A 16,407-nucleotide genomic window follows, 5' to 3' on the forward strand; every position below is an offset into this window, starting at 1 on the left:
GCAGCTCATACCAAACTCTACAGGGTGCTCTAGTCTGTGAATCTTATTTCCCCCCTACAGCCTGGGACAGGGGGAAGAGGAGTTGGGAGTGGCTGGGAAGTTCAGGTGTTTGTACTTTAATAAACCTCCCAGGGTAGCTTTGGCATGTGGATCAAGCCCAGAAGACAAAGCCCCAGATGGTCCCAGTGGGACCGGGGAGAGGAGCCACACACAAAAAGTCAGCTTTGCTCTAATAATCCCTTTTCTCTCCCCCTCTTGCTTCCCTCACTTCCATGAATTCAGAAAGTGGGTATTCCTAGAAGTTGTTTTTGTGAGCTCTGGGTCTCTATTTCCTCCTAAAATACAATCCAGAGGACTAACTGGTATCTATGAAGTTGCTTCCACATTAACATTCTCTGTTCTAAAGCCTTTCCAGCAGTCTCCATTCTAAAGACCCTTCCATGTCTGCCACTGCGTGGTCTGCAGCCTCTCCCAACCTCTATACTCTGGGGCACCTTCAAATTTCAGCATTCCGCATAATCAAGCCCCTTCAAGCTCTAACATGTTAGAATATTATTAAGGGAAACTGTTCCGTCTAGGGTAAGGAAAGTGCTCAATCTGGGACACGGTTACTGTGATCTAGGGCAATCAGGTTATTTCTCCGTGCCTCGGTTTCCTGGTTGGGCTAGATGAGGTCCAGAATCCCTCCAGCTCTAAATCCGAGGCCCACAAATGGAGGCGTGCACACCCGGCCCCTGGGGCACAGCACTGCATGCCATGCTCGGGCCCACCTGGGGGCCAAGCCCACGGGCTCACTGCGGGGACTAGGAGGCAAGGCCCAGGACAGGTCGGCCCATGGAGGAAAAGTCCCAGCTCAAGCGCCTGTTCCTGCACCAGGAATATTGGGGGTTTCTGGGGCCAGACACGACTTCGGATCCAATAGCTCCCAGGGCTCCCCAGCCCAACGGCCAGCCCGCAGAGACTGCCTTCCTGCTGACTGCTTTGTCCAGGACCTCTCCCGGCTCTGGGCTGAGACACGGGCTCCACTTCCCCCCTTCTTCTCCACAGACTTCCCCCCTCTGCCCTGGTTCGGGCTCCCAAGCCCCAGAGAGGGAGAGAGGAAAAACAGTCCCTCACCCCGCCCACCCCCAGAAGGAAGGGAAGATGGCGGCCAGCCCTGGGACGTACTCACCATAAGGATTGTCCACACTGGCCCCTATCGGCATGTTTACACTGACCATCTCCCCGCCTGCTGGTTGGGCACATAAACCGGGGACCGACCCCAAAGCTGAGTGGAGAACTGAGGCAGCGTGAAGTGGGGCCAGACAGGAGGGAAGGAGGGAGGGACGGCCGGCCCAGGGAGGGCCCTGTGGCCTGTGTTATCTTATTGATTCTCTTAATCAGGGCTAATGTGGGTGGGGATGTTAAATTGTAACCAGTCTCTTAGGGAAACCGATCTGCAGGGGACTGTAGCTGTAGCCATAGTAACAGCCGGGAAGCTGGAACTTAGGAGGGCTTTTACAACCTGCCTTGCACCTGGATCTGGGAGGAAGACAGTGCTGGGACCCAGCAGGTAGGGAGGGACAAGGACAGTCTGGGGTGTGGAGGTGAGAGTCCAACCTGCACCCAGAGCGAGAGAGGCAGGCCCAGCTTTTATTGCGGGGGGCCCAGACCCAGGAAAACAAAGGGCTGCTGTGTGAGGGGCCGGAGAGGGGCAGAGAGGGGTGAAGTCTGAGGGAGACAGGAGGGGGGCATCCTCCTTTCCCAACCCCACCCCATGCCTGGATTCATGCACAGGAGGAAGTTGCTGGGGTAATGAACCCGCCAAAGGGAAAGGCCTCAATTTAAGACTAAGAGGGGCAGCCTGAATTTTACCCCCAGCACCATCTTTAACTCCTCAAATGTTCGGAACTGTTCAAGGTCTGGATTCTAAGCTTGTCCAGAGCTGAGAAATATACCAGTTATATTATCCTGATCTATCGATCCATCTACCCATCTCTATCTGTATCTACTCATCTCTATCAATCTATTGATCTGTCTCTCTACTCATCTATCTGTCTCTGTATCTATTTTCTATCTGTCATCTATCTGTTTATGTCTCTATATATGTCTCTGTATGAATCTACCCATCTGTCTTATCTATCCATCTACCTACCTACTTATCTATCCATTCACATCTACCTATCTGTATCTACTCATCTGTGTTGTCTCTGTCTGTCTCTGTCTCTCTGTCTCTGTCTGTCTGTCTATCTGTCATCTACAGTATACTCCCACACACATATTCAGGCACATAAAAGAGTTAAACAGGCTTTTCAGAAGCAAAAATCATGGATGTTGACAAACAACAAAATTGCCTTCAGCCCATATCTACAGTTAAAAATAAATTGAATTATAGGCTTGTAGAACCACATAATGTCAGAGCTTTGAAAGATTTTAGAAAAAGTTTTCCAAACTATAGGGCTTGCTCCGGTAGAGGTGGAGAGCAATGAAAGACCCTCTCAGGGAAAGCAGGAGTACTTGCCAATGTAATTGGATATTTTCAAGTAGAACTTTAGCTTGACTACATCAACTTTTTTTTTTTTTTTGAAAGGAAAAAAAATTCTAATCGAAGTCAACAAAAGCAAGAATAACATAGGGAATTCAGATTTGCTCCAATTAGTGGGAGGTGACAGAATCATACCATAATGGGTGAAGGATGGTGGGCCCAGGTATGTAAACTTTACTTTGATAAATCTTTAATAACCAGTTCTCCAAAAAGTAAAATGCTATGCATGACACACATTTAAGTTTAATTTGCTTTGTTTTTTCTCCATTACTTTCCTAAGTCTAGATAATCAATAAAATGATAAATTAAGCCTTGATTTGTAGGTTTGCCCATTTCTGAAATATAAATGATTACACTGAAAACTTAACAATCAGATTTCTATAACATGTATTCTAGGCTACAAGGGATAATTTCCCTGACTCTTTTTTTGCCTCCTTTTTTCCACCTCATGGCCTCAGTGACTCTACAAATTAAACAAATTAATGGCCAAAGGTAGAAGCTAAAGTTGATCTGATGTCTTTCCATTGCCTTCACCTTGTATTGAGTGAACCTTGAGCTCCTACCACCTTCTTTAGATATGGGGGCTCCCAGAAAGACTCTGGCAATCAAGTACTGGAGTACCAACCCACAGGGCCCACTAGAGATCTCATTCCCCTTTCTCCTCCACTAAGAAGGTTCCCAGGCTTAGTAGGCAGAGTTGGGGGAAAGGAGTGGCAAGTTCACCACTTTTTTTTTTTTTTTTTTTTTTTTTTTTTGCCTTTTTTGGAAGAGTTGGACACTTAGGGGTTATCTATCAATTGGGAAATGGCTGAATAAAGTAAGGCATATGAATGTAATACAATACTATTGTGCTATGGACAGTTTTAGGAAAACGGGAAAATTTGTATGTACTGATAACAATGAAATGAGCAAAACCAGAAAGATTTATACAGTAACACCAGGGGTAGGATGATAAATGTTTAACAATTGGCTCTCTGAAAATGTACAAACATACTTTTAAATTTAATTTGCATTATTAACATTTTCTTCATTACTTTGTTAAGTCTAGACAATTAACTAAAATAAATAAAGCCCTAATTTGTAGCCTTGGCTGATTTCTGTATAAAAGCTCGCAATGAAAATTTAACAATGGCTGGTTCCAGAATAAAGCTGAATAACACCTCTACTGAACAACAACAACAAGAAAAACTTTGAAAGACTTATGAATAAGAATACAGGCAATGAACAAACATATTTTCTTTCTAGAGAGAGGTGTTGGACTCCATAAGAAAAAAGAGATATATATTTTAGGATATAGTCGATGTCCTAATTTGTTTTGCTTGGCCAAACATATTTAACAATTATAAGAGGTTAATTTTTTTCCCCCATTGAAGATGAAGGTTGGTTGGAGGGAGAGAAAATAAATGCTTGTTAATTGAAAAAAATTATATTTCATTTTAAAAAGTGGGAAAACTTTTTTCTTTCTTTTTCTTCCTCCTTCCTTCCTTCCTTCTTTTTATTTTCTTTTTTCCTTCCTTCCTTCCTTCCTTCCTTCCTTCCTTCCTTCCTTCCTTCCTTCCTTCCTTCCTTCCTTCCTTCCTTCCTTCCTTCCTTCCTTCCTTCCTTCCTTCCTTCCTTCCTTCCTTCCTTCCTTCCTTCGGAAATTAGGATTTATACCTTAAGATATAAAATGTCAAAACTAGGGTAAGAATCTAACCGTCAGAACTAAGAGGGATTTCAGAGTTCATGGAAAGAGCACTGGGTTTGGCTCTGTTACTTATTATCTGTTTGAGTTAGGGAAAGTCACTTCATAGGAAAATGAGATCATAAGACCACTCCTTCTTAGTTTCCTTTGCTGGATCCATATCATGTCTTCTCTTCTTGCTAATACTCCAAGGCTCTGCCCTGGAATCTCCATTTTTCTCTTTATCTACTCTTTTTCTTGTCAACTCCCATGAGCTTAGTTGTTATCTCTGTCCAAGAGACTCAGATCTGTATATCAGACCTAGTCTTTCTCCTGAACTCTAATTTTATTAATTATTAAATATTTCAATTTGGATATTCCATTACAAAAAAACCCCACCAACTCAGAGAGACAATGATAGATTCTTTCACAAAACTCCCTAGAGAGAGAGAGAAAAAAGAGTGTTTATAGTGAGGAAAAATATCGAGGCAATGTGTCATTAATAGGATGAAGGGGGCAAATAGGAATTGCTGAATTATTCTGTTCACCTTACAGCCCTGATAATGCCATACTTGCATTCATTTTATGTATACCTATAAAGGTACATGTGGATTTTCCCAATATTATATGAACTTCTTGGTTGTTTCCATTTTGTCTTGACATCCTCACTGCTTGGTAGAATGCCTGCTGCATAACAGGTCCTTAATAAATTCTTGTTAGTTGCTTGAAAAAAATCATAGTTTCATAGATCTAATGATAGAAGAAACTTCAAAGGTCCTCTCATTATACAAAGTAGGAACTTATTAAGTCTGGGTAGACTAAATTATATAGATAGTAAACATCAGAAGTGGCACTCCAAAATCAGTATATTTCTCCTTCATTGTACCATTGGGACTCTGTTTCTTTTTCTATAAGATGATCACTAAGGTCCCTTTCAGCTCGTAAGTCCTGTCATCCCATGGTCTTAGGCCTATTGTGAACTTCTTCTGTGACCTCAAAGTCATAGTCAAAGTAATCTGATTTCTCTGAGACTCATGTTCCTAATCTTTAAAGTAGGAATAATAATTCTTACATTATCTATCTCACAGGATAGATAATGAGAACATGAAAACAAAATAATATTTATAAATTGCTTAGTAGGCAATTATTATTTTATAAATGAGAACACTGGAGCCCAGAGTGAGGAAAGAGTTTTTGTTTATATTGTATATTAATTTCTTCTGTATTAATAAAAACATGAAGGTTTATTGTGACTTTGTGATACCACATATATAATTATCATACTACATGCATATATATACATATATAGCTGTGTGTACATGTATGTATGTATGTATATATGCATGGTGCCCCCAAAGTCTTAGAGAACTTTTAAGCTATTAAAGCTTATAATGCAACAAGACTTTTGGACCATGGTGCATATACTTATATGCGGAGACATATATACATATATTCCTCCATATACATGCACATACTCTGGAGTTTAAAGTCAGGGGACTGATGATGATGCTTTTGGAGAGTTTTCTCTCCCTGGGTCCCTTCTGATCACCCCCTGTTTCAGTCTTAGAAGTCTAAGACATCTTATCGGACCTGATCACCATATTTTCTACCATTCTCCATTCAGATGAATATGTTTTCCATGCTCACCCTTTGTCTCTCAACTATTTTCTATCCCATTTTTCCATCATGGTAGATGGGTTTGGGGTATACTAGAAAGACTCAATCCAGTTGCCTCTTCTGATCTCTTTATTGAGGAAGCTCCGGAAGAAAAGTCCATCGTTGTCAGGGCAATAAACTTTGGATGGCATCTAAGGGTTTTTGGCACACGTTGATCACCCATAGCTGGAGTTGGATTGATAAGTGGGGGCTAATTATGGTCTGTGGTTATTTTCTAGTAAGAAGGGGAAAAAACTAGAGTGGGATGGGGTGGGGAAGGCTGTTTCTCAAGCTTGTTTAATCTTTCCCATAATACTTTATATCCCAGTTCTTTCTGAACAGTTCTAAATTTGTCTCTAAGGAAGAGCTACGTGGAAGATCATATGAAAGGGATGACAACTGCTTCTGTTTAGAAGTGTTGCTGTTGATCTGGCAACTATACCCTATTTCTATTATTGTAGTGAGACAGGTAGGAGAAGAGTTTTGGCTAGGAGGAGACAGAGAGAAAGAGATGATCTAGGAGTTGATGTAGTAGAAAATTGTTGGATTTTTATATCATAAGACTAGGTTCAAGTTCCAGATCCATTGTACCTGTGTGACATTAGACAAATCAGTTTTTTCTCAATTTTAGAATAGAATTGGAATGTAGGGGGATGGGCAAAAACTCTTTCAGCCCTAAATCTGTGGTCTTCAGCACTCCATCCCTTCTTTTACCCCTGTCAACTTAGGTTTTTGGTTTTTTTCAGGAGAGTTGTTCTTGGCCCTGCCACTAATATATTGTGTATCCTTGGAAAAGTACCTTTCTCTCTTTGGGCCTCATTTTCCAGTTCATGGGGAGATTGGATTGAATTAGGGACTTTCATTTAGTGGTTCATGAACTCTTTGGGGGTTCTCAATGGTGGTCTGAGAAATATGAGCAAAATTCTTCAATGGCTTCTTAAAGCAGTAAATAATTGCAGATTATCATGACTAACATATTAAATCACCCTGGCTATTTGATTGCTGTTGTTGAAAGGGCTTTAAGAAATATAAAAAGTAGGGACCATGGATCTACATGATCTCTATAGTCCCTTCCAGACCTGACCATCAAAAAAACTGGACAAACCTGAGATGAGAATTGGAAAGAATCTGCAAAGTTATGATCAACCCAAGAAAAAGAAAAACAAAGAAGTGTAATTGGAAAATAAAAAGATATTGATGATGTTTTCTACTTGGTCTTTGCCAGGACTACTGGAATAAAGTCCCAAATGGAAAAGTGGTGGGTGTATGTGGACAGCCAGAGGTGTTCTCCCCTTCATAAATAACTATTCTACTCTAGATAGTCACTGTCTTTGGGATCACATAGGACTCTGCTGAAGGAATGGCTCTGTCCAGGGAGCCCGACACAAGACGTTACCCAAACTCTGAAATGATTAGAACCAGAGAAGTCGGTTGGAGCGGAGCCCAGCAAAACACATGTTGTTGTTGCAGCTGCCGCCATAATTGGGGGGACAGGCTGAGCAGGGTTTCCCCATCTTGTATGGAGCTTCCCCAATCCAGTTGCCCCTGGAAAGAGAAGAAGAAATTTGGGATAGGAACAGAAAGGAATATTGTTGTCAGCTGTAAGACATGACAAATAATGAAAAATTCAAAGAAATCCTGGAAAGATTCATATGAAGTATTATAAAGAAAATAAAACCAAGAAACACAACTCCATTGATGTAGATGAAAACAACTCTTAAAAGCAGCCACATTTAGGTTAATTGCATTAAACTATATTGGCTTTAGAGAAGATGAAACATACATTCCCAACCTTATCACCCTTCCCTCCACCACTAATCAAGAGAAGTGGGAAATGCAAGTAAAGAATGCTACATAATAGTTGGAATCACTTGGTCAGAGAGTTGATTTTGCTGACACATTTTTCTTCGTTATGAAGAGTTGGAATAAACAGGGAAATGAATATATTTTTCTAAAAGTAATAAAGAGAAGGGAATCCAGAAAGATAGGGGCTCATAGCAGCTTGGGGGTAAGAAAGAAATTATATTGAGTCTGTTGTCAATGAAGTGGGTGAGCCTCATTATCAGCTATACTTCTTCCTACCAGTTTCTCTTTGCTCCACTCTGATCTGGAGCCCAGTACCAAGTGACTATTTCTCAGACACATGTTGGATCATTAGCCTTTCCCTCTCAAACTTCTCCAGTGAGTTTTTGTTATTCCAATACTTCAAAATTCCCTAGTTGCAATACAACACTCACATCTCCCCACCTTAATAAATAGTTTCATGAATTGCTATTCCTCTTATGATGAGCCTCTCTAAATATAACTAGCCTGGTTTTCAGATGGCAGATGTATAGTCCATCTGCAGGTACATATATACAAAGCCTTTCTAACTTAGTAGAGCTTGCATAACCTTCATGAACAAGGGTTGCAATTATAACATGAGTAAGTATTATCTACCTGCTGTCCAAGGACTTTACAGAAAAAGGTCTTAACTCCTCAGATTGATATTCAAGGTCCTCCACCAACCTACCCTTTCAGACTTTCTGGTTTCATCTTCCTCTAGTCCTTTATGTATTCCCGAGACTTTTCCCTATCTCTCCAAAATATCCCGCATTTCCACCCTCTGCACTTTTGTACAAACTGTTTTTATTCCCCTTTGGAATCTTCTCATCTCCTTTCTATATCTTTGAATCCTTCCCATCCTTCAAGACTCAGCTCAAAGCCTCTATGAAGTCGTTGATTATTCCAAGACTTCAGTTATCTCTCCTCATGATGAGTTCTATAGTTCCAACTGATTTTTCTAGATTTTAACTGGTAATTAGACTACCTGAGGGCAGAGGAAGTCAAATTCTGAAATTTGAAGAAAATAAATGTCACCATGGATAGGATTGGAGGGAGTCTGGGAGTATGTAGTGGATACTTAATGATCATGCAACTAGTTGGCAAGAAAATATATTTATAGCAGGTCTTTTTGAGCTGGTAAACCCCCTGAAAACTAAAAGTATGTTTAACATTTGAGAAATGGCTGAATAGGTTGTTGTATATGCATGTGGTCAAATACTATTATGCTATAAGAAATGAGAAAATACTTTCAAAAAGACTTATGTAAACTGCAAAGTGAAGTGAGCAGGACCAGAAGAAACATAAAAATGACCACTTTTTAGGACTTTTATAAACTTGAAGAATGAAATGAACAGAACTATGAAAATAATTTATGCAATGTAAAAGCTGTAAAACAAACAAAAAATCTTGATAAATATAATGGCCAACTATCATTCCAGAGCACCAGTGATGAAATATGCTAACTATGACAGAGAGATGATGGATTTAGGTGTCTGAATGAGACTTATGTGTTCATATATACATACATACATATATATATAATAAAAATTCAATTTCTGGGTTCTTTTAAACAGCAAGAGAATGCTGTAGATATGAAATGTGTGCACTCTCAGATAAAGTTATTTATATTATTGGTTTGATTTAACTGTTTTGCTTTTTAACAAGAGATCTCTCATAAAGTTGGAATAATCTGCAAATGTAAGGAATATAAGAACAAAGCAAAGGAAGGAAGGAAGGAAGGAAGGGATAGAGGGAGGAAGGAAATAAAGAAAGGAAGGAAAGAAAGGACAAAAGAGGAGAGAAAAAGAAAGAAAGAGAAAGAGAGAGGAGAGAGGAAGAAAGGAAGGAAGGAAGAGGGGGAGGGAAGGAAGAATGAGAAGAAAGTAGAGAAAGAAGAAGATAGGCAGCATGGAATAATTTAAAGAATTTGAATCTAAGTTTTTCTTTCTATTCACACTGTCCTTGAGATTATTCTCTCTCATGTGGATGACTGCAGTGGCCTCTTCATTGGTGTCCCTGCTTCAAGTTTCTTTACATTCACGTAACTGCCAAAATGAATTTCCTTTAGCACAGATCTGATCATATGACTCTTTTATTCAATAAACGTCAGTGATTCCCTTTTGCTTCTATGATAAAATATACATTTTCTTCTTGATTTATATAATGAGAGCAGAAATACAAGTTAGGGCTACTTTGTGAAAAACTTCAAAAATCAAGAAGTAGCCCTAACTTGTATTTCTGCTCTCATTATATATTACTCCCTTTTCTGCATTGTATGATTTAGTCAAATTGCATTTCATTTCCCATCTTAATATTTTTGTACTGGCTGTTCACCATACCTGGAATATACTCCCTCCTCATCTTCACAGAATTACTCTCTTCCTTCAATATGCAGCTTAGCCACCACCTTTTACATGGTATCTTTTTTGATTCCCCTTCAACTCTTAGTACTCCCTAATTATCTTGTATTTAATGACTTTCAATTTAATCTCCATCCATTTATCCATTTATCTATTCATCCATCTATCTATCATTCTTTTTTTTTTTTTTTTTTTTTTTTTTTTTGCTGAGGCAATTGGAGTTAAGTGACTTGCCCAGGGTCACATAGCTAGGAAGTGTTAAGTGTCTGAAGTCAGATTTGAATTCAGGATCAGTGCTCTATCCCCTGTACCAACTAGCTACCCTTCTTTCTTTCTATCTATCCAAATATCTGTCTTTTTATCTATTTTCTACATGTTCCCCCCCAACAGAATATAAGCTTTTTGAGAGCTTATTTTATTTTTACTTTTGATCTGAATCTTGTGGGTGCTTTATAGATGCTTTTGTTTAATGGAAAGAGCATTGCTTTTGAAGTTGGAAGATCTGTGTTCAAATACTGATTTTGCTACTTACTAACTATATGACTTTCAGTCTATTGCTCCCCACTATTTGGGCCTCAGTTTCCTCTGATGAATGGATGGCAGATAGAGGTGATCTCTAAGGTCTGAAAATCCTATTCTAATATTTTATCATCTAGGAATGTGGGTCCCCTGGAGTTGTAACTTTAGGATATTAAAGATTCACTACCTAGAATATTAGTGTCTAGTAAAACTGACCCTTAAGCACCTTTTTAAAAAATGAAGTCTATTTCTAACAGTATTTTTACCACGTGGAAAAATAGATCTGTGTTTGTGGAGGAAAGTGGTTATAATGGCAGCTAGCCCCAAGAAATGTGATAATTTTATTACTCCAAATTACTTTGACTCTGGGAATTAACAGAATTTTTGTAACTTCAGGATCTTCCTTTAGCCATTGAGTACCTTCTTGTCTTTTTCCCTAGGACTATGGAAATTTTTTTCCTATGGGAAATTGAATGGGTTCATATCACCAGCTCCAAGAAGTATAGAACCTTCTTTTTTGTCCAAGTCTACAGACTCCATTGTGTTGCAATAGTTATCAAAGCATCCTAGATCTCCTTGTGAGCTCCTCCACCTACTTATTCTAGTCAAAAAGAAGCTGACACAGCAGCAACAACTGCAAATTGGAGTCAGTCTTGTGGAATTCCTTTTCATGGGATTTGAATTGTTTGTAGCATCTAATAGGGTTAGGTAACAATATCACACTTTGCCAGTAGAGATTTACTGTCTATATAGCCCAGTATGATGATCTTCTATTTGGGTTATGTATTCATGAGTGCATTATTTTGTCTGTGTGACCACTTTGCTACCAGTACAGAACATAGTTCTCCTAATACTTAGAAACTTTAAAAGACTTTCTGCCATGATTAGAACCCACTTGGGAATGAGCATCTCCAAATTTAGCTAGTTTGATTCTTGGATGATGGACATTAGGTCTACTGTTGGACTCAAACCTGAAGATTTTTCAGCTTAGTAAAATATGCTAGAGGAGAACTCAGGAGCAACTTCTCCTCTCCCTACTACAACAATGAGGTATTGGAGGAGGTCTTCAGTAAAAGATTTATGTTATGTATTGAGTGTCCCTTCTCTCCTGCACCACACCCAGATTCTGCCTCCATGCAGCTGCCCTTACTGTGCACTTTCTTCTGTCTAAGAACTTACTTGATGGCATAGTTGCACACCAGGTACACTGCCTGGCGCCAGGTGCTCCCCCAAACGCTGATGTTTTTGCAGGTATGGAGAGCACAGCCCAACCTATTGGAGGATGCCCACACCATCTGTCAAGGAACAAGCAAAGGGAACATTAGAGGTTCACCAGAGCACTGGGATCATTGTCCACTCCCTGGATCTGGTAGTTTTTTTTCCCCCTGAATCCATAATGAGAAGATCCGATCCAGTTTTGTTATCATCTATAGTAAGAGGGGAACCTGCCCCACCTTGATCTCCACTTGTTTTCTGGCTGCTCTGAAGCTGGCCTTGACTTGGATCTCTCAGGAAATCAGAAAAAAGATATTAAGATCTATCTAACTCCAACTTAATACATGAAAATCCAATCTTCGATAAAAGATAAATTTCAGGGTAGTTGTTCCCATTTCAAATAATTCTTCATTTTTGTAGAATTCATTCCAAGATTCCTTAAGTTCCCTAGTGCACTTATGATAGGATTTGATTTACTTAAACTCAACTTACTCTACAAAGTTTCCTCTAGCATTTTAGAATTCTAAATGTTTGATCCTATGACAGTAACTTTTCAGGAGTACATTTATTTAACAAATGACCACAGAACTATTAAAAACCACAGGTCAATCCCTAGTGACACCGTTTCCTCCATCAGAATGTGAGCATCTTGAGAGCACAGCCTGCCTTACTTTTCTCTTTGTATCTCCATGATTATATGTTCTTCTCACATAGTAATCACTTTAATAAACTTTTTCTTTCTTCCAGATTTGCCATTTTTCTTTCTTTTCATAATGTTCAAGAGATCTGTCTATCCCTCTAAGGTCTGCAGTGGACCATGACTATATGCTCCAATAGTTAGAGGACTCCCCCTCCATCCCGTACCTTAGATAGGTACCTGAGTATAATGGCTGCACACAGGCCCACTACAGTGCCAAGGACAATGGGGGCTGCACTCTCTTGGGTTGGGGAAAGAATAGTGCTGCTTTTCTTCTGACCAAGACTTTACTAGATCCACAATTGAACGGTACCTGGTAGTAGAAGAAAAGGCATAACAAAAAGGGAAGAACTGTGAGAAAAATATCCAGTGGAACAGAAATAATCTTGAACTGAGTTAGAAAATGTGGGTTCTAGTTCCAGATCATATATTAATTCACTGAGTGACCTTGAATAAATTATTTCTCCTCTATGAGAAAGTCTATAAAATAAGACATTTGAATGAAATAGAAGGTCCCTTCTCCATGGTGCCATGAATAGAGTAGACCTAGTGTCTGAGAACATATTTATGAATGTTGTTGTTGTTCCTTCATTTTTGAAGAGAACCAACAACTTCATAGGGTCATGTCTTGATTTATGAGTGAGTTGGATTTAAAAGAGATAGAATTACACAAAGTCATCAGCTTCACTTTCTCTTCCAGAGTCATTGAAATCCAGTAAAACAAAATCTAAGGTGACTGGTGAGGGCCCAGGATGCAGTGGATGACCTTGGTGATCAGACGTGAAGTCTGATCAAGCTCTAGGTGCCTCACAGAGCCTGCTTCAGCTATCTTCATGCTCGTTGGAAGAAGTTGTGCTAATCCGCCCATTCACATCTGGGTAAGTTTTTACTTGATTGGGGTAGACAGTTCCTTAAATCAGCAGTGACTGAGGCTTGTTGGTTACCCTGAATCTGGTTTGGCCCATCTGCCAAGATGGTTTAACAGGGTGTTGTCTTGTGCGTACTACCACTTCTTGGAGACACAGGTAAGGGTTGAATGCCAGGTTAACACCAAAGGTAGATAAGCAGCCCTGAAAAGAACGTGGCAACCCTCACACCAGAGACTCTAGTCCTCTTTGAAGATCCCAGATGCTCCGAACTATAAATACTGGCTGGATCATTAACTATTCTCTGCATTTTAATTTTTTTCTCCAATATTTTATGTTCTGATGTGGCTTCTTGCCATTCTATGACTTTCTGAGGTAAGAGACTAGCTTCCTCCAAAGGAGGAGGAAACTGGGACCCCGGAGGCAAGTGAGCCACAACCTCTCCCCAGGCCTTCCCTCAGGCTTTATGAAAAAAAGTCAGGGACTCATCTGACCAATCTTTGGAACTATGAAAGATTCCTTCAGTTTGAAGGATCTTCTGGGGAGAACCTAGGATCTTCTCTACATCTTGACTGACTGTGCTATGAAAGGAAGCATTAACAGATAATACAAAATAATAGAATATCTGTCACTTTTTCTTGTGGAAATGATGAAGAGGAAGTATGCTTAAGTGGAGAAGAAGTAGCTGGGGAGGAAATATTTACCATGTTGCACTATGAATGAAATATATGTGGGAAGCCTGAGTCCTGTTGTCCTAAGTTAGGGAATAAACATATTAATTTGAGGAGACCCAGTAGGGGAATAGGGAAGAGATCAGAAAAAAAGATCCTACATGTATAAAACTATTAATACTAACATTTTTGTGGTGGCAAAGAACTGTAGGGGTATCTGTCAGTTGGGGAATTGGTGAACAAATTATGGTATATGATTATAATAGAATATTATTGTGCAGCTAGAGTGAAAGAGATGGTTTCAAAGAAGTATGGGCTGAAGTGAACAGAACCAAATGAACGATTTGTATTACATATAAAACAACATCATAAAAGCAAACAATTTTGAAACACTTCATTCCTCTTATTAACATGATGATCAATCCTGTTCTAAAAGACTGATGAAGAAGAAGGTTGCCACCTCCTGAGAGAGAGGGGATGGACTAAATATACAGAGTGAGACATATTTTTGGACATGACCAATATGAAAATTTTTTTACTTTGATTGTCTATGAATATTTGAGATAAGAGTTTTATTTTTCTTTTTTCTTTTCTCCCTGTAGGGAGTACAGAGTGAGGGGGAAAAAAAACTGCTTGATGATTGAAGAAATTTAAAACAAACAAACAAACAAACAAAAACCAGTAACACCCCGAGAGTCACTCACCGGCCGGAATGAATGGAGAGGTTCTGGCCCAAGAATTTCATCAACTGTGGGGGCCCATGTTCCCAGATACAGCGGGTAGCCCAGGCTTCAGCTGATCTTGCTAGTCGTTCATCCCAGACCTAGCAGATGGAGTCACAGAATAACAGCGTTATCCAACCTGTGCCTGACAGAAATCTACAAATCGTCACTGAAAGCTTCTAATAATAGGAAGCCCCTTCCTGACATGAGAGGGAGCCTATTCCACTTCTGAACAGCTCTGATGGCCAGAAAATAATTTTTCCTTATGTTGAATTGTGAAATCTGCCTCTGCAAGTGGTCCAGCCTCTTTTTCAATCCATCAGTTAGTCAACAAGCATTTACTAAGTGCCTTCTAAATGGGTCAGGCCTTGTGCTAGGTACTAGGTGATGGGGATATGAATGAAGCCAGAAATGAAAGGGCCTTCTATAGACAGAATTTTAGATTTATAGTAAATGTAAAATATATATAAACACGTGGAAATTCAAGGAGGACCACACTAGCAACAAGGGGAGAAATGGTTAGGAAAGAAGATGCCACTCAGGAGTTGGCACTTCAGTTTTGAAGGAAGTCAAAGACTCTAAGAAAAAAACAATAAAATAATTGAAAATAATGGTCGTGGTCCCCACTCCTCTACATCTTTTCTGTATTCCAGAAGACTGTAGTCAGACTCTCAAGAAGCGCCTTTAAGTAGAAGGCAAGGACTACTCTGCTAGAATTTGAATCTAGGTTCGTTAACTCTATCATTAACTTTAACTCTAACATTATCAGCAATGGATTCAGGAAAGGTGGGTGCAGTGTGAGGGCCTTGTGTTCTAGTGCAGCCTTCAGCACAGGAGCCAAGGAGAGGTAGTGTGGCTCCATGATGTCCTTGATCCTGGTGTTCCGAGCTAAAAGTCCGGGGTAGCAGTTCCAGTTTACATTTCTGAGTCTCAGTTTCCGTGTTATAAAGGGATAAACTGAGGAAAGGGGACTCGTTAAAACCGAGACCCAGATCCAGAACCCATTACCCATCACTGAGCGTTCCTGGTGACACCCTCCTGGGCACAGCTTTCCCTCTCCCCCCTCCTCATGCCTGTGGCCATTTCTTGCTCTGCTCTGGACCATCATTAATTCACCCTCTGTCCTGACAGACTTTCTGCTCAGGAGCAGGAGACACTGACCATTGTCGGGGCCTGGCAATCTATTTCAGAGGAGATATCTGGAGAGCTGTTGGGCGACTATCTCTCTGGGTTGGGGTCGGGACAATTGGACAGAGGGAGGGACTGAGATAATGTTAAGACCTTTTTGACCCAGGAAGCCTAGGGTTCTGAGCAATGGAGAAAGCCTCCTACCTCCTGTCTCCTGCTGCTCCCCAGGGGTGGGCCCTGCCTCTCTGTGGCAGACCAGCTCTCCCACCCCAGTCCTTCCAGGTCTCTGACCTCAATCCCGTCTCCTCTGTTGAAAAGGTTCTTGACTCATGGTTTATGACCTTTTAAAATATTTTGGTAACTGTTATTTCAACATAATTGATTTCTCTTGTAATACTATGGGTTTTTAAATTATGTGCATTTTAAGATATCCTTCTGAGAAGGGTTCCACAGGCTTCACCTAACCAGACAAGGGGTCCGAGATGCATAAAAAGTTAAGAATCCCTCCCTACATGCAGACAGGATGATCATTTCTGGAGCTGGGCCCAGGTCCCAGCCTTGA

General features: G+C 40.2%; 2 protein-coding genes and 1 long non-coding RNA gene across 4 annotated transcripts in view; 1 reads left to right on the forward strand and 2 right to left on the reverse strand.

Moving 5' to 3' along the window:
* The window catches only part of HNF4A (hepatocyte nuclear factor 4 alpha), an 80,709-nt gene extending 79,352 nt beyond the window's left edge, over positions 1–1,357 (reverse strand). Inside the window, exon 1 of the mRNA XM_074288530.1 lies at positions 1,172–1,357. Within this exon, the coding sequence (XP_074144631.1) occupies positions 1,172–1,220 (49 nt within the window). The 5' untranslated portion in view covers positions 1,221–1,357. The remainder of the gene's footprint in view (positions 1–1,171) is intronic.
* Positions 1–16,407, forward strand: part of LOC141555559 (uncharacterized) — a 58,132-nt gene that overhangs the window by 24,720 nt on the left and 17,005 nt on the right. Inside the window, exons 1-4 of one of the 2 annotated variants that reach the window (XR_012486256.1) lie at positions 444–579; positions 2,570–2,687; positions 13,159–13,336; positions 14,598–14,671. This is a non-coding gene — a long non-coding RNA (uncharacterized LOC141555559). Of the gene's footprint in view, positions 1–443; positions 580–2,569; positions 2,688–13,158; positions 13,337–14,597; positions 14,672–16,407 lie in introns of those variants that run through there. The other variant, XR_012486255.1, reaches the window with a different exon arrangement.
* R3HDML (R3H domain containing like) overlaps positions 5,372–16,407 on the reverse strand; it is a 12,280-nt gene continuing 1,244 nt past the window's right edge. The window contains exons 3-6 of the mRNA XM_074288531.1: positions 14,700–14,818; positions 12,639–12,771; positions 11,726–11,841; positions 5,372–7,388 (exon numbers count right to left, since the gene is read on the reverse strand). Coding sequence (XP_074144632.1) covers positions 7,256–7,388; positions 11,726–11,841; positions 12,639–12,771; positions 14,700–14,818 — 501 coding nt within the window. The 3' untranslated portion in view covers positions 5,372–7,255. The remainder of the gene's footprint in view (positions 7,389–11,725; positions 11,842–12,638; positions 12,772–14,699; positions 14,819–16,407) is intronic.

Source organism: Sminthopsis crassicaudata, chromosome 2 (assembly GCF_048593235.1).
Source record: "Sminthopsis crassicaudata isolate SCR6 chromosome 2, ASM4859323v1, whole genome shotgun sequence".
NCBI lineage: Eukaryota > Metazoa > Chordata > Mammalia > Dasyuromorphia > Dasyuridae > Sminthopsis > Sminthopsis crassicaudata.